The 18916-nt window shown below is 37.4% G+C and overlaps 2 protein-coding genes across 3 annotated transcripts; both read left to right on the top strand.

Annotated features, from left to right (window-relative positions):
- Window positions 1–777: 777 nt before the first annotated feature.
- LOC135683325 (uncharacterized) lies at window positions 778–18536 on the top strand. Of its 2 annotated transcripts, XM_089109345.1 has the most exons (7): window positions 784–901; window positions 7724–8043; window positions 8628–8704; window positions 9064–9357; window positions 11289–12091; window positions 13121–14776; window positions 15442–18536. In XM_089109345.1, the coding sequence occupies exons 3-7, from the start codon at window positions 8638–8640 to the stop codon at window positions 16036–16038; spliced, it is 3417 nt and encodes a 1138-aa protein (XP_088965471.1). In that variant the 5' UTR covers window positions 784–901; window positions 7724–8043; window positions 8628–8637; the 3' UTR covers window positions 16039–18536. The 2 variants fall into 2 exon arrangements, with proteins under 2 accessions (XP_065054621.2, XP_088965471.1); XM_065198549.2 differs by lacking the exon at window positions 7724–8043 and having other exon boundaries at window positions 778–901.
- On the top strand, window positions 5207–5596 carry LOC148959938 (uncharacterized). The gene has a single exon (XM_089109268.1). It carries the CDS (start codon window positions 5207–5209, stop codon window positions 5594–5596), a length of 390 nt encoding a protein of 129 aa, XP_088965394.1.
- Window positions 18537–18916: the final 380 nt, after the last annotated feature.

Genomic DNA, 18916 nt, shown 5'->3' with positions numbered 1-18916 from the left:
TTTCAAGTGGTTTCAGGTGGTTTTAGGTGATTTCAGGTAGTTTTAGGTGATTTCAGGTGGTTTCAGGGTGGTTTCAGGCAATTTCAGGTGATCTAAACTTTTATAACATACGAAGTCCTAACAAGGGAAAGGAGGAAGGGGTTTGGAAGAGAGGGAGGAATGACCAAGCTTGTTAGTTTTAATTTTGAATAAAGACAAGTGAAAAGAGTATGGGAAGCAGGAAGAGGGTAAAGCGTTCCAAATTTTACAAGGTCTACGGAGGAAGGGTCGGTTTTAAGACAGAGGTCGTGAATTTGTCAAGAAACATGGCAAAGATGAGTTGTGGGGCAGTGTTCGAGAGGTTTGATTTTTGTCTCTGTATGGAAAAGATAATGGGAATTTTAGCTTGTATGGAAATGATGGTGGCGCACATAATTAAGAATTGAAGAAAGTTTTTGGGTTTTAGAGGATATTGCAAAGGGTTTAGAAGTTGCCACATTAGCAGCTGTAGTTTATTGATTGATGGTTAAAGCATCAAAAATTTCAACTAGTGAATTTTGTACTCAAAAAGTTTTTATTAGAAAGTTGCTTTATGAATCGAGTACTCGACTTTCAGAAAAGAAATACTACAAAAGTTGAAGCAAGAAAATGAAGAAGCAACTAGACTCCGTTGGCTTGGCTGATTCAACGCCAAAATCGTTCCGCTACAGAGGAGCTCATTTATTGCAATGAGGTGAATATAATACATTGTTTATACCTTTTTTAAACAAAAGCAGATTTTTACCTCAACTTGCGTTTTTAATTGTTGCTTAACAAATGGGTAATAAGTCAAATGTATCGTTGCATAACAAATGCTTGTTCTTTCGCGATGTTATGAACTCGCCCGTGTGAAGTAAAAAGATGAAATTTTAAAGTCTCGAAGGTAAGCAGTATTTATAGAAATTTGATTCAATTAAACCATGATAAAATAAGAGAACTTGAACGTAAACTTTAGCGATACTTGTTTGCTCCTGTATCATTAGACCCTTGTAAAGATTATGTTGCCATTTATAGACTGATGGATGAACATCACAACTCCAAACCCTTACTTCATTATTTGTGTTATCCTGAAGAGCCATTGATTTGCGAAAAGACTCTAGTACTCACACTATGTGTAAGCTCTCTCCTTTTAGTTTGCAGGATTTGCCCAACGTTGTCCACGCTCATTTTAGGCCCCAAGAGCATTTCTTCCTGTTCAGAGAGATATTTGATTTCTTCCTTACTACTCTAAAGAGAATTGTACGTGTCTTCCCTCCCAATTTTACTTTCTTTCCTCTTTATTTTACACCCCATTTCTCATCTTGCTTTTTCGTAATTTTTAACTTCATTATTATGCAATTGTTCTGCTACTGTTCTAAATGTAAAATTCGAATTCATGTTATCTTGTTATGTTGAAATACCTAGATTGTTATTATTATAAACCTTTTTACTGTTACTAAAATCATATTACTGTTTTGACTGAAATTTAGGGGGTTGAGCTCGAAAACCGTTTCGGTTCCTCCCAACATCCTAGGCAACGTTAAGATATTAAGATACTAATTATTGTTAAAATGCTAATTGTCTTTATCGACACTTTATTGACTTGTAATATTAATAGGAGTACCCCCTGGGGCCATGCCCCATATCATTCTGTAAGTAACTGTGCTTAGTAATCCCTTTGATATGTCCTTACCTTTAGTTTAGTTGCTATGTCTTTACCATAGAAGACATGTATACAAAAGATTGTGAATTTAATCAAAGCAATCGGTCATTTTCCAAGCTGTACAACGAGCAACAGCTTGGCTTAGGGAATAGATCGAGGAACCTGATCCAGAATAATTTAATGCCAGCACAAATTTATTTATTTTGCCGCCGAAGTCAACAATCGAATTAAAAATTAAGAGATAAAATGGAGAAGAAGGCCGATAAAAACTTCCCTTGGACGAACGAAAAGGTGGCTTTAATTTTCAGTGTTATTTTAGACTACAAAACTGCAAAGTCCAAGCGGCTTGGACTGGGAAACAATACAAGCCCTTTCTGTGCTCGTCTTTTCTTCAGAATTTCCTTTTCTTCAGAATTTGACAACGTAGTTACGCCACAGTCAAAGCCTCGATTACCTGAAACAGCCATACGAAAGACCTCTTTGTGAATCCGTGAGAAAATCGTCTCGGATAGGTAAACACGTTCAAAAACGGAACCGTGACGGTACAAAATTCGTTCGCTTTCAAAGCAGGGTCAAAACTGTTCGGGATAGCAGAGCAAAATCGTCACGGTTCCACACACGATGCAGTGGTTATAGGCAACATTACCGAAATTAACAATAAATTATACAGGCAATTGAATGCCTGCTTGTATGGACACATTTCTAATAGAAACTCTAAAGCCGTTTTGCACGTATCGCCAACAAGCATCTTTACCAATGGAATCTCATAAACCAATCAATCATAACATAATTGATACCCTATGTTATTTCCTTTAATGCTTGGTATTCTAAAAAGCTTTCACATGTGGGTGAAAGTGCCGAGATTTCTCGCAAGATTTCTTTTGCATCACAAGAAAGTCTTCTATCCAGCTCTGATAGCATACAATCCAGGATTGGAAGAAAGATATCAGCGTGGAACGGTTTCTCGGGACTTACAGTTGCTGACTTCCCAATGGCATCGGATACTGCAAAATCACTAAGAGCATCTTTCTCTCCAGGATGCATTTCCTTTTACAGCAAAATGAAGCATTCATGGACAACGGAATTGCTAACTAAAATTTATAACTGTTCAAGAAGGGAAAAGAAATCGTCAGCTTGTGTGGTACAACCTTGACTGTTTCGACGAGTACAAGATTTAGTCTTTGTCCATAGCAGTGCAAATAATAAGCCATTGGTGCCTTATCGATTATGTATCTTTGGACCCCACCTAGCCTCCCACTCGTAACACTCGCTCCATCAAATCCCATACCTATCAGGCATCCTTTGTAATCCAAGCCCATCTGCTCAAGTTTGCTGAAAAAAGCTTCATTCATTGATTGAGCATCTAATTCCTTCATTGCCATGAAGATTATAAAACATTACTGGATGCTTTTTGCATTCCTGGGAAGCCTAGAAGAATGGCGTTCAAGGTCGGCCATGCCGTTTGCTGCTCTTACAAAATTTACTTGATACTCAGTGTACTTGTGCATCCTGTTAAAAAAGCAGTCTTGGATAACATCAAGATCCACTGCAGTGATGTTTCTCGAGGAGAGAATTTGTTTTTAAATTATGATGGCTGTGATATTGTTGGATCTCAGAATGTGGTATGCACTTCTACTTACCTTATCGGCCATCTTGCCTTATCGGCCAAGGAAACAAAGGTTTTCAAGAGCAGAATTAGCCGTTATGGTAGCTGGGATAGTTGCATAACTTTTCAATTACTTATGGATGTTTATTTAATGCGAATTATGCTTAGCGGTGATGAAACTTAGGCCGTGATTGTGCTGTTCCAACGAGGTCAAAGTCCATCACAGGTCAAAGTACAAATGTGGGCACAAATGTCATCCCAGTAAAAGTAACTTCAAGGAATAATACGTGGTCAAGAAAGTTATGTACTACTCAACAAAGGCACTCAAGAAACCTAGCTAAACTTACATTTGAAAAGTCTCATAACATTCTTCCTTTTTCGTTTCACACACTAAATGCAAGATCATTAAAGAATAAAGTGATAGAATTACGTAATTATACAAGTGACAATCTTGTAGACATATTGATCGTAACAGAGTCTTGGCTGTCGTCAAATGATAACGTTGTGATAAACAGACTTGTCCCAGATGGCTGAAATTTCATGCAGCAACCACGTGAAAACAGAAGGGGTGGGGGTATAGCAATTCTTTTTAGGAATGGAAAAGATTTTAAAATGAAAAGTCAGAGATTTGGTCATTAAAAGAGCTTGTGAGCAATGTAACAGTGGAGCAGAAAACTTCTGGCCACTTTGCAATTGAATTTCAACTAGCCCTCGATAAGCCAAGCATTGAAAAGAAGGAAGTTACTTTCAGAAGGTTGAATCAGATAGAATTTGAAAAATTCAATTTAGACCTCCATGAAAAGTTTATAGATTTTGACAAGTTATGTGATATAAATGACCTCACTGCTTCATACAACAGAACATTGCGTGAAGTTCTTGATAAACATGCGCCTGAGCAAACAAAATTTATCACTTTGCGCAACAAGAATCAAGGTTTTTCACTTGACATCAGAAATGAAAAGAAAAAAAAGGAGGCAGCTTGAGAGGCGCTGGAGAAGAAGTAAATCTGCAATAAATAGAGAGCTGTTTGTGCAGCAAAAGGAAAAGGTGAAGCAAATGTAGGAAGATTCAGATACAGAGTTTTACTCAAATTTGGTCATGGGGAATTCAGGTAATTCAAAAGATTTTTCAACACTCTCAACAAATTAATATAAAGAAAAACTGAATCCCAACTGCCAAAGCATGACTCAGCTTTACAGCTGGCTGGCGAATTTATGGAATATTTTTCAGCAAAGGTAGAGAAAATTCAAGTATTCATTGAGCAATCTGTGACTAATAGTGATACTGATTATGGTTATGAACCTTTTGAAAAATTGGAACATATGATCCCTATGGCAGCCTTTAGAAGTCTCTCTGAGGCAGATGTCAAAGATCTCATAATGAAGTCACCAGCAACTTTTTGTGATTTAGATCCAGTTCCAACATGGATTCTTGGTCGTTGCCAAGAAGTTGTTGTAAAAATTATGACTCAAATCATAAATAAATCACTTCAATCAGCAGCTATGCCTGAAGATTTGAAATTGGCATTACTTATTCCATTATTGAAAAAGATTGGACTCGAAATCGAGAAGCCTAATTTTCCACCAGTCTCAAACTTGCCTTATGCTTCAAAAATGATTGAAAGGGCAGTTGCTAACCAAATGGTGGAGCATTTGAAGCAGAATAACTAATTTGAACTGTTACAATCAGCATACAGGGATGGCCATTGCATTGAGACTGCTCTGTTGAAATTTCCAAATGATTTGCTTGTGGCTATGGACAATCAAAGGGTTTTAATTCTTGTATTCCTTGACCTTTCAGCTGCTTTTGATCCTGTAAATCATCGCTTGCTCCTGAAACGACTAAATAAAAGATGCGACGAAATGGGAGATGCGTTGAAATGATTTGAATCTAGGTGATCGTTGGCAAAAGGTTAATGTGAAAAATGTCACTTCAAAGAAATGAGCCTGTCACGTGGTGTTCCTCAAGGTTCAGTATTAGGACCATTGCTGTTCTTGGTCTATACATTGCCACTAGAAGATATTATGCGGAAGAAAGGACTAGAATTTCACATCGATGCTGATGATACTCAAACTTACATGTCGTTTACACCAAATGATGCAACATCCACCTCATTGTCAAGAATGGATGAGTGTATCGAAGAAATCGAATCATGGATGCTGATAAACAGGCCTAAACTTAATGGTGACAAGACTGAACTATTAGTTATTGGTACCCAACAACGATGCAAGAAAATCCCAGACATATCCCTCAATGTTGGTGGCAGTGTCATTAAAGCCAATGAAAGCAAGAAATCTTTGTGTTGTTTTTTTGATAGAAATTACAAGTGAACGCGCTGTGCAAATCAGCTAGATATCATTTACACAACATAAGCCTTGCCTTACCATTCAGGCTTTGTTTTTATTTTTATTTGTTTGCCTCAATTTTGTTTTTCAATTTAGAGAAGCCATAGCCCCTTGAGTTGTTGCTGACCAATCTTGTTCGTCTTTAGTTTTGAGAAAGACCCCTCAGCACTGGCAGCTTCAGCAACTATATTTGATCGGCTCTATACAGATTAGAATCTTAAACAGTCTGGTTTCATGCATTCCCTTTTCTCGTTGTTTTTGGAAGCTTTTCAACAGAAGGCTTCTAAATACTAGACCGAGTTAAGGCATTTTGCGTTAAAATCTGGATTCTCTGACAATATATTTGACCTATCCTCCATATCAATTCTACTTTTTTTCTGTGGAAAAGAGTGCTGTTGAAAACAAGGCCTAAACGATTGAAGTATAAATGTTAGACATTTTTTTGAGAATGACAAAAAAGCAAATACCCTATATAGCGAATGGTAATTTTGCCGACTTTTGGACTCCAGGGGGGCAACTGTCCCCTCGCCCCTTCCCCTTTTAACCGCCACTGGATCTTTTGACAGCTTTGACTTTCTCGTAATCACTCCAGGACATTATTGAAGCTTTGTGGCAACCAGAATTGACGTGCTTCGTTATTGCAACCTCTTTTCCTTGTGCTTTTTTCCATTGACGAAATCTAGTCTCGGTAAATGCCTCTTCAGTGTTATCATAACCAGGAGGGCAGAAATGCGAAAGGGAAAGCAAAACATGGCATCAAATTCTTGTGAATACTCGGCCCAACTGTAGCGCTCATACCAACTTGCTACGAATGATCTGCCTTGAGATGCCCTTTCACTGTGCTTTGGATTGGTCTTTAGCAGTGGCCTAGAGTATTAATCTCCAGGCTGTTGAGACATGTCATTTGGCGCCTCTTTCACTCCTGTATCTTCTTTTCCAGCCTTTTCAGCTTGTAGCTCCCTATAACTTGAGTTATCCTTGCGCTTTCTGAAACTTGAAAACCTATCCATGATTGAAAGGCAAAACCCTTGAGGGAAAAAATTTCGATGAATAGCAGTAGTTTTCGCCAGAAGAACACCAGTCGTGAAGAAATCAGCATCGTCAGCATTCATAGCCTCATCATTACTGTTCATCTCATGTCTAAAATACCTTACTTTCCAGAGTTCTTCTTCAAAATATATGTTAACCAACACACCACTGAGCGCATCGCCTTATGGTTAGCCTACATTGCTACTGAATGGCTCTGTCTCGGCGTTGTTTATTCTTACATCTAGAGCTGTATTTCTTTAATAAAACCTGAATCATTCTTACTTCGTTTTCGTCGAGAAACTTCTTTACAATGCCAATGAGCTGTTCACGTCAGATTGTGTCAAAAACGCAACTCATATTTGTGCCAGTGGTGTAAACTTTAATTTGTGATATTTATGTCTTTGCAATACTCCATTGGTATGCCCACATTATATCTGATGTACTACTACTCAGTGGAAATTCTGCTTGTAAATCTGTTAAGTATTGTTCTACCTTAGGTTGAATGCGATGTAAAACTAACTATATTTGAGAAGATCTTTCTCAGTATTGGGAGTAAGTTGGTAACAGGGCTGTTGGTATTACCAGGCCCCGGCAAAGACACAATTATGCGGTCGTCCAATTCTAGTTCAATTTCTTTTTCAAAAGCTTCATTGAGGGAATTTTTAAGGCTTGGACAGGGTCAAGGGGCCATATTTTAACATTTCGACAGATATATTATCAATTCTTGAGGTTTTGTTATTTTAAATTTATTAATACCGGCTTTTACTTGTTCTTTTGATATTTCTTTATTCGATTTTCTTGGCTGACCATCGAATGGATTCATACTACTAACATCGTCGTCGTTGAAATGTTTTTCGAAATGACCTTTGACTACTTTGTAGATCTCAGATGGCTTTGTTATTGTTCACGCCGTAAAGATAAGATTTGTGAAGAACTTTTGCTGCAAAATTTTAACTCACTTATATACCTTAGAAGCATCTTCTACATGATTGAGCTGACTAACTTTCTGATTCAGTTCTTGCTCCTTCTTTTGCTCGAGTCTATGCTTGATTTCATGCAGGATTTTGTTTCGTTCTGTTTTAGAACCTAGACCTTGTGCAGCACATTTGAACAGATGAAACTTGAATTACCAGACAGAAAAAAATTTATTTCAACAGACAAAAATTGGATGACCAGAAGCTTTATGGTTTATTTCAATTGCTAAGTGCCGTAGGAAGGATAGAATTATTTGAGGGAGACACTATTTTTGGAGAACATCAGCACAAAAGATACAGATCAATAACAGCTACGGTCCTAGATTGCTTCAAGTCTCCGTTCTGAACTTTGTTCAAGAACTGCACTTTCCCTACTGTGAAGAATAAAGAACGGAAAGGAGCCAAAGAGAGAATAATTCCAAAGTCAATGTATTTGATTTTCTTTGATTTCCATTCAAAAAACTACGATTGTATTTGATTGCTTCTTTCCTCTTATTTTCCAGAGTCCAGCCGAACATTTAAGGGTAATAAAAGAACGTTTCAGAATCACTGATACGCAGTAGGCATTAACAGATTTATTGCCGACAAAGATGAACATCATCATCATCATCATCAATAAATTAAAATATTAATAATCATCACCATTCCCAGGACGATGGTGCCTGGCTGAGGAACCAATCATTGGTCTGGGAAAGCCTCATTAGTGCCCTAACTTTTTCCAAGCAACAATTTTCCCTTTTGGCCAAAAGTACTTTGAAAAGTGCCACTTTTGCATGTCCCTATCATACAACGAAATGTTCCATTTACGTAGTGCCTACTTTTTTCAGCACGTCCCATTTCCCATTGACAGAAATAGGACAAATGGCGTTTCAAATGGATGAGGCAAAAGGGTTTCTCTCTTTACTCCTTGTATCCAAATTTTTTAGAGTATATGTTTGACAGAGGTACAGCTGGTGCATTAGCTTTCTTGTACCTTTAACCTTACTTTTAATCTTGTACGTTCAACATTTTAGGTAGTTGAAGATGCCAGCATATACGTTCATTTCTTTGGCATTCATTATATTACAACTCTGTCAAGCATGGAAAGAAGGTACTGAATAGTCTACTCCATCTTGTTTGTTATTCAAACTGTAGCAGATTCTTTGGATTTTCAAGATCCTCGCCCCACTACAAGTTATAACGACAGGGACTGGGGGAGGTATCCTCAACTCTTTTCCAAGACAAAGGACGTACTCACTAGAAAAATGTTTTTCATAGTATCAAGCTATTGGCAGAAAATGCAAGCAGGTCATTGAGAAGTAATGATATCAACTACTGCTACTACATTCAGATATTTTTCTGAAAAACTTCTTGCTTATGGCCGGAGGAATGATAAACAGGTTTTCTAGACTCTGCAAATAATTTCTAGTCTTAGATGTAAAAAATAGCCATTTTTTAATTTATTTACAGAACTGGCACCGGAGAGCAAGTTCCATTCAGCACTGCAATACCCACACATAAGCTTCCGTGGAGGCTTTAAGGCGAATGTGGCAACAGCCAATAACGTTCCAGCTAACTTTGATAACGAGAACTTCTTTGGCTATGACCAATTCAGAAACAATTATGGCGGAAAAGGCCAATGGAACCCTCAAGGAACCAATGATTTCATTTTGATCGATTGTCACGTCACAGGCGCCTGCCCTGCCATTGGAGAATGTACGGAGTCTTCACAGAAAGACACAGTTTGTGGCACACCTGTAACAGGTAGATAAAAACATGCTTAGTATTTGTAGATGCACGAGGTGTGTGTGCTGATTTGCTGCTTGCTAACTTTATGCCCTTATCTTTTGTTTACTGCCAGCTCTTTAAACAGAGGCTGTATAATAGGACCGTAGGAAGGATAGGATCGTTGGAGAGGCACAATTGTTTCAGTGCAATAGGAATAAAATGGGTTTGTCAACTGGAAATAATGGAAACAACAACTGGAAACATCTGACTGATTTGATTATTGTGCTATATTCACAAAATGGTCTGGTGATAATTACACGAATGGGGGGATGAAGTGTTTGGGAAGGTAAGGCGGACAATTTTTTATGTTTTCTGTCTTTATTTTGAAGCAAGATCTTTCTTATCAAAGAAACAAGGTTTGTCGTTTATGCTGAAAATTATTTCCATTTTGTTGTGTAAATGTTTTGTAATAGTTTTTTGTGCCACTTAATCACTACCCACAAGCATATTATGCTATTATTATTATTATTTCTTGAATTAGTCATTTATACAATTTTGCTCTAGGTACAACAAAAGTAAAAGAATATCGTATAATAGGCCTTGATTGTCTCTCCACCTATCCCCTTTTGTTAGAAGCCGTACGATGGAAACCTCTTCATTTCGGTAGTAGGAGTGAGATAACAGTTCAGGTTTAGGCAGGATTGAAAGGGAATAAGATTTTGTTCCTATAAGCTAGTGTTGGATGAAATTCAGATATGGTTTAGGGGAAAGGGGACAGGGAGAGGCTTAACTAACAAAATTTGCTAGTTAACCAACGACACTTTATATCAACAGCCCTGATATGTTTTTCTGATAGTTGATTTCCCATAGCACTGTCTTTTACACTTCGTTTATAGAATGGTTTTGAAAAAAACAAACATTTCACAACATACTACTTAAAGCTTTGTCGTCTGACACTCCTCAGATTATAAACTGTCAGAATAAGGGTCCGAAAGAACACGATGGAAACTATATACCCAGTTGTGGATCAAAATAGGCCAATCAGAAAAATGCAGGCACATGACCGGCAAAGTTGGCCAATCAGTTCTGCGTGGCTATAGAAAACTACCACTGGAGTTCGAGAGAGAGAACAAACTAGTTTGTATGTAGATCGACTCCAAACCTGCTAGATGAAAAGACGACCGGGCTCTTCCAAGTTCCAATTATCTGAAACATGTTATTATAGAGTTTGAATAATCTGCGTTTTCTAAAAGGTGCTGTCGGATGGCATAGTCACTAGTTTTTATTATGTTTTTAGACGTAAAAGATCAAGGGGGTTGTTTTCTTTTCAAGGGCCAGTTTTTTCTTATTATTATGAAATGCTATTGTCGTGTTTTGGTTGTAAATGTCTTACCGTCACAGTAACTGCTGTTGACCAAATGACCAAATGTTGCCAAGTTTTCAAAAACATAAAAACGTAGAAACATAGGATACCATGAAATTAGATGGTCTCCTTGTTATTTATCCATGTAAATGAAGCAGGAAAAAACGTGCCCGATCTTGAAAAAGATACATTTCTAACCAGTCTTCAAAAGAAGGAATTTTAAGCAGTTGCTCAGGTCTAAGGTGAACAGTGAAATGGTTTTTTAATTTTTTGGTCATCTTAATGCTCGTTTTCTTATCGACATTTTCTTGCTTTCTTATATAATTGAATGAATGTTTTGGTTAGATTTAATTCAAGGGTAGCCGGTTAAACGGATTCTTAGAAGCATCTCATCGTTTATATCCTATTTAAAATTGCTTATAAGATAGGGTTTATCTCCTAGCCGATCTTGAATCATTGTTTATGTGGAGAAGCATATTTTGCGCTGTTAGCCACCTCAGGAAAAAAATGCTAGGCAGGACATCCCTCGTTTATCCCATTTTTGATGTACTCATAACAATTTATATTTCGCATAACTGAATTGTTTTTCCATTTTGATTTGTAGATGGAGGTTTTCGTACATTTGCAAAGATGGTCGATTTAGATCCAGCGCATCAAATTGTGCCCGAAATCTGGGGCATGAAGATGCTATTACCAGGGTTTTTTGAAGGAGAACTTGAAGCTACTCCTTTAACAGATAATTGGATGCGTGGGGTTGGCATTGGTGACGGCAAAATGGGTGGAGCCTACCGTTCGTATTTGAAAGACGTTATTTGGCATTCAAATGCTGTGTCTTCAACTACTATAAGTCAAATGAAGAAAATGTTCCATGAACTTGGAAGTCATCGGTTGTCTGTACTATTTTATTTGGATAGCTACAAACTTAGTTTTCTGCACAGTGAAAAGGGGTTTGCTTTGGGACGAATCATTGGTACGATTGGGGTTTTGGGGCCTTTAAGTCCACCAAGAAGTTTATGGAGTCGATCTTTGGCAGCCATCCACAGGATACCTGACGATCCAAATTTTCAACTTGACGATACAAGCTCCATTTTTTATACCAATGATGCTTCATTTGTTGTGAACAAAAAGCAGAAAAAATTATTCATCAACTTTGAAAACAGCTTGATGACTGATCAGAATGGAGACCCTAAATCTTTTCCACATAATACAAAAATTGGATATTTTAAACAGACGTATGGACTGAATACTTCAAAAAAGTCAAATTGCAGCCATTCAACTATCATTCTTGACGACACCTCTAAACTTAATTTTACAAACCTCTTCTTGAACTTTGGTGGAATTTTAAGCTTGGCTTTGTCTGATAAGCAGACAGAAGATTTAGACAGTGTTCCTTTATCTGTATTTCAGGTAAGCAAAAACAAATTTTTGGTTTTGTATTTAAAATGTAATGCAAATAAATTATTCATTTAATGAACGAATTATTGAATAAATGAATTAATAAAAATGAATGAATGAATGAATGAATGAATGAATGAATGAATGAATGAATGAATGAATGAATGAATGAATGAATGAATGAATGAATGAATGAATGAATGAATGAATGAATGAATGAATGAATGAATGAATGAATGAATGAATGAATGAATGAATGAATGAATGAATGAATGAATGAATGAATGAATGAATGAATGAATGAATGAATGAATGAATGAATGAATGAATGAATGAATGAATGAATGAATGAATGAATGAATGAATGAATGAATGAATGAATGAATGAATGAATGAATGAATGAATGAATGAATGAATGAATGAATGAATGAATGAAGAAAAATGAATAAGGTAAGGTCTAATCAATTGGCTGTGGTCATTGGTCTCATCATCTAGATTTTGTCTACATCACAGTCCCGTCCTAGCTTTTTAGGACGGCACCCAAGGGCCTAGTCCCCCAATGATTTTTAATTGATATTGTGCTTAAAACCATGCAAAAACCGTCCTGTTCTTGGTTTTAGCATGCTAAGCCCCTCAAAAGATGTTTAACCTCGTAATCCATAATTTGCTCTACAGTCCTCGACCCTAATTCTCAGCCATTGCTGGGCCAAACCCCAATTCCGATTAGGTCTTTTCAAACAACCTGCGCAATGTGGTCATAAAGTTTCAAACGCTCAATGCATTGTTCATCCCAGTCCCAAAATGAAATCACCGAATGACAGAAAGTGGTTTAAAAATTTAATCTGTAATGAAATACTCATGTGATTTTAGCATTTTCAATAAAATGCCAGAAAGAAGGTATTTTTGACATTCAGTTAATGAACCATTTTCCAATGCTACTTCAAACTGGTCCTTCGTATAGAACGTTTGAGTAGCTGTAATCTGTGTTTTTGAAGTGTTTACTCTACTACTGTATAAAGTGTCGCGTTCTTTTAATTCAGGTGAATGACTCACAATGTCGGCTGATAATGCAAGAGTACAGCGATGGGATTCTCGTTAAAGCATACAACAAATGGGTATTTCGATTAGAAGCAAAAGAAACAATCATAAGTGATGTATTTGTAACCAAATTCGGAAAGCCTCTTCCGAACACTGCTGTTGCAGTTTCGCCATACAATAGCATTTTCGACAAAGTACCTGGTTCTGGGAAACATGAAAAGGCCAAATTTAGTAAGAAAGTGTTTTATACCAATATTACAGGAATCGCAACGCTTAGAATACCAACTATTAGCTCTAATTTCAGGAGGAAAAGTTTAGATGGGAATTTAGAAGGCTACTACTTCTACGTCCCTTCAAGTAAAATGCATGCTGCTAAGGTGCATAAAAGATTTTCCATGATTGTTGCCCGTGTATACTCGCAATTTTCATATCCCGAAGACATCACATGGTCTGACCACATAAGGCCAATTTTCCAAACATACGCGAATTTGTTTCCTGTAATGAATAGCAGAAGTCTTGACCTCGGCAACTACTTCGACGTTGTTGAGCACAAATCCATCATAAGCACATCAATGTCACTACCAATGTCACATCCAAGTTTTATGCCAGCAACTAGAGACCTGAGCAAAGAAAAAAGGCGAATGATTTTGAAGTGGCTTGCTCAAGAGAGACCCAAATTGGGCAACGTGTCAGTTCTATTTACAAAGCATTATCTGCTACAGCTTCTTCAAACAGCGTTAGAAGTTACCCATGCCAGCTTACCCCCATTCTTAAACGCACTTTGGTCCATCAAGGGTAAATACAACAGAAAGGTTGCATCAGTCATTAATAAAGTCATTAATCATGAAGTAAATAAGATTGGCATCATAGCCTCTTTAATGTCGACATTAGGTGGAAGAGCCAAATTTGTCCACAAAGATTTTCTTCCCTTTTACCCCGGTCGGTTTCCGGGTGGAATACAAAGTGAGGTGCTTCTCTCAGTTGAAAAGCTATCTGCAAAGCTTTTTCGCAATAGTTTGATGAAAGCAAAGCGTCCTGAGATAAACTACCTAAGCTTATGGTTCAGGAATGCAGTCTTCCAACTTTCTTTCTTTAAAAAATATAAAAGATGCGTTGGAATGTATGCTCGTCAAAATCCAAGTTGCAGGCACAAAAGGCTCTTAAGAACGAGACATTACTCAAATATTCTTGCAGGGAAGATGAAGAGAAAGTGTAACTTTGCTACAAAAACTTTCTTGGCTGAATACTTAGAGAAGCTTAAGATGGAGAAACCAAGAAGTTCCTTTTTAGATCCTCAAGATCGAACAGTATTCCAATATCATTCATCAATCAACAAGCTCTTTGATCATATTCTATTTGTTCTATCATACATAACAGGGTGTGGATCGAATGACACTTTATTTCGTGCGCCAAAGAAATGGCCATTGAAAATACCACGCAGATCAATTTTCGGTTCCATTCCAGTCATAAGCGATTATTCTTCAGCTGTCGATGCGATTAGACGTCTTATGAGAATAACAAATAGTTTTGATACAGGAGTTGAATCACAGTATAAATTGTTGCTTTCAATTGTGCAAGAATCGTCTTCCTTGCCGGTTTTCAAGCCCTCAAAGAAGTTTCCAAGATCTGCATTTTATGCAGCAAATGCCTTGGCAGAGGTTAGTTGAGACATACTAAGTTAATCTCAAATTTTACTTCCCTATATTAACTATTATAATAAAAAGTCCATCCAATAAAGTAGCTGCAATCAGATTTTATAAACAGATGCTTCAAAACTCTTATATTCATTTATATAACACATCGGATCAAAGAAAAATAAGATAAAACAAACACAGTATCTGAGTTTTCAAAAACACATAAAATAACTCATAACATAACGTACCATAACGAAGATTATTTGCACCACAACTGCCTCATCGACTGTACAAGGGTTCAAAAGTCTTTATATTTTGTGACATCAGAGAGATGAAACTTAAAGCCATCAACGTGAGATTCAATGAAAAATTTGACTAATCATAGCAGGAGCACGTGCATCCCACCTATCTTTCAAGTGACTTTAATTTGAATCGAAATTTTTACTCTCTGAAGATTCTAACAATTGAGTTTAAACTTTTTTTTCTTATCGCAAGGCTGGGTTTTTCCGTATGTTTGCTTTTGGGGTCAGATATTTGTGTGTAAGATTGCTTCAGTGATTCTGACAAAGCTAATGAAATTTGTTTGCAGATTGCAGGTTTCTTTGCTGTGTTCTTCTGTAGCAAGTTTGATATCTGCTCGATGGGATTTTCAAGTGATCCGCTGACTCTGTTTCTCTTTCAAATTTTAGAAATCAAAGCACAAAAGTCAAATAGATGTACCTATCGCAATGGGCATTGCAGAGCATGGCGTCTGGCCTATAGCCTCCAATCCAAAGATTCACCATTTCCCCAACTGTACTCTCCGCAATACGGCGATTGCTTTTAACGATATCTACACAAGTTTTTTAGTCTACTGTGAACTGTTATTCAAAACTTCAAATGACACTTTAAGATGGAAATATCTTGAATCTGTTGATAAACTGGCAACTGCAATGCGAGTTTTGGGGAAGAGGCTTGTCCAGACACCAATTCATAAGAGAGGAAATAGATATGTTGGCCCAAACGGTGCACCAACGTTTGAAATCGATTTCCAATTTGGATTTTTACTAACTGTATCGCATTCTGACACGCTAAGACAGTTGGAAAAGGCTAAATGGAAAGTAAACGTGTACGCAAAAGAGAGAGAGAAATTTATGAAAAAAGGCATAAACTCGTACATTCTATCAATGGATTCCACATCGAAAAAAAAATATTCTGTTCCAGTAAGCGGAGAAGACAGAGATGTTTTTAGGCCTTTGGCTGAAAATCCTTTAGTAGACGTTACTGCAGCTTACGATAGTCTCTAAAATTTTTGTTTTGAGACAAACAGTTTCTGCAGGCATCAGATTCGATACCTGCACAATTTCCATTTTATTTTTTTTCCATTTAAATTTTTAATCAAATTTATTGAAAGATAGGGGGTGAGCACTCTCTGCGATAAGTTTGCCTATTGAGAAAGCTCGACCTTTAAGTAATTCGCTCCATACAATTTATTTCATTCCTATGTATTGTATGTTGTATTAATTTTCTGGAATATTTTCCATTGTAGTTTAGTTACTTGCTAGTATAGTAAATTCTATATAAATTGTATGCAGTGAATTTAGAATATATAAAACTGAAACTGAAACTGAAACTGTTATTTGTGTTTTGTGTCATGATAACGAGAATATTGAGAACAAGCGGTATGTGAAGCGTCTACCCGATTTGGTGTACAGGGGCGGATCCAGAGGGGTGCGAAGGGGGCTCGAGCATCCCTCAGATTTGAGAAAAAACTTTTTGGGGATTAAAGCTTATTCTACCGCAATTTTGTTTATTATTATTTAAACCATTTAAATAATACCGGGAAGTATGCACATCTCCTGAAATTATTATTTCCGCTTCAATGCCCCGTCTCACAACTGTTCAACATTGTTATTTCAGTGAATGCATTGAAGTGTTATGAAACTCCCCCTGGTTGTCCTGTATAGCATTCTACAGACTCGGAAAGCATTGTCTCCTCTTATATCCAGCCACTTAAGGAACCCGTGGCCTGTAAATTATACGAGTTTCTGCACCCGTGGAAGTGAATCTAGCCAATCACGGTGCCAGGTCGAGGGGTTCTAAACTTTGGCGCGAGAACCCATGAATTTCAAAAATCCAAAACATCAAAGAATACCGACCAAACCAGGGGGAGTTTTCTTCGCTTCAATCTACAGTCAATCTTCAATCTTCAATCTACAATCTACAGTATAAGTGGTTTTATGACCAGGGGGAGTTGAGGTTGACCAGGGGGAGTTGAATTATGATACAGCACGCGACGAATGCTTAGGCGCAAATTTGCAATATGTTTTCGTGGATCTTTTGACGATCTTTACCTGATGCTCGACTCGATGCTGTAACGGCAGAACTTGTACACGCTTTGGTTAATATAACAGAACGGTTCCAAGTTTCAACTCCGTGTTTCACGTCTTATTCATAGACCATGAGGTATGATTTATCTTCAGAGGATAAAGCTTGCCCGAGCCCTTGTTGTTCTTTTTTTTTAATCATTCAAGAACTACATACAAAACATCTCAAAAACTTGCCCTTACTATTCTTGACCAAAAGGGGTTTCCTTCTTATTCCTACTTATATTCCTACGAATACTTTTTTCTCTAAAGATTTCAAATTCATAAAAATACTCAAAACGGCAGGCCCATAGCGAAACGTTCAGGGCCTTCTTTGTTTGGTTTGGCGTCATATGTCGATGTTTGAATCCCTGTGTTCAACTTTTGTCCAATTTTTTTCTATTGTCCTATTTTCCCGTGCACTGCACTTCAAGGGCTTCATTCCACCAGCCACGTTATTTTTTTGGTCAAGCTGATCAAGTTCTAATAAATGGCTGCAAAGAGTCAAAAATTAAATTTTGCTTTGAAAATTTGTGGGCTCGGGCCTTTTGCCACTGCGGGCCATCATATCATATTTGACTACAGTTTCTATACTTTTGTACCCTAAGTGAATATAAGAGGACGAGCTGCAAATTGCGTTCAATTGGCATAAAAGCTGAAACCAAAAATTACTATATAAATCAAGGCATCCAGGCTTTTTAGTTTATGGAAGACTTTCATTTCGTTATGGCTTATTAGCAGGGGTACGGAGTGTGTGCATAGCAACACCCTGGGTTACCAAGCCTTACGTTTTAGAACCCCTCAGAGCCCCTAGTGTACTCTACCTTTCTTTAGTTAACAATTCTCAAGAATCTCATCAAATTCACGCTAAAAAAGGTCGTTCGATATTTCCACACGTGATCAGTTGCTGGATTTGGCAACTAGGGGGAGGGGGGTTTGATCAAATTCCAGTAAGTGATCATTGGTGGAACTATTAGAAATGACTGAATGTTGAAAAGTTGTAATGGAAACTGGCAATAATTGATTTTTCGCAAAGCTGTCCCACCGTACCTCTATATTTCATATTTTGGGCTTTTCATGTAATATAGAATATTTATTTATTCTGCCAAGGAAGGGGGGAGAGACTGAAAGTCAGCGACCAGATGTCACTAACTGATCAGTCAACCGTTCAGAGTTTTCGGTAGGCATTATGATCGAGAATTAGCCTTGCGTTGCTGATTGGATACTTAACAATAGGTCTATTGTGTAGTCCAACCAATGCGAAATTTAAGTGGCTAGCAAAATGCATGGGGGCCTTTGAATGAAATTGAAGTATATGGTACATTTTTAGTTTCGATTCCAAGAACGTGTTTCACTTTTGTTTACTTAAGCTACAAACAGTCACAGCATCGTAATAATCTCAAAACTAGTCATAAAGTGTCTATCATTCAGTTAAAGCAGTACCCTGGGTACCAGACTCACTATATATATAGTGAGTCTGGTACCCAGGGTATTAAAGCAGGTGTGTCCAACATACGGTCCGCGGGCCAGATGTGGCCCGCAAGGGCATATTTTGTGACCCGTGGTAAGTCAATGAATTTTTATGATTCATTATTAGGCATACTTTCTCATTTTTATAAGCAGAAGTTTCCATTACGGTTTAGCCTGCGTGCAGTCTCGGAAATTGAAAAGGGAGAAAAAGTTTTTCTCCTCTTTTCAATTTGTCAACAGAGTCTGCACGCAGGCTATTACGAAGCTGAACAGAACAAGTCAAAGCTACATTCTAAGCATACAGGGAAACATTTACATGGCTTTCTTCGCACGTCAACTACAAGTTTAA

Source organism: Rhopilema esculentum, chromosome 7 (assembly GCF_057945365.1).
Source record: "Rhopilema esculentum isolate cy_ngs chromosome 7, ASM5794536v1, whole genome shotgun sequence".
NCBI lineage: Eukaryota > Metazoa > Cnidaria > Scyphozoa > Rhizostomeae > Rhizostomatidae > Rhopilema > Rhopilema esculentum.
The sequence above is the reverse complement of the archived record's forward strand: the minus strand, read 5'-3'. Positions and strand labels throughout refer to the sequence as shown.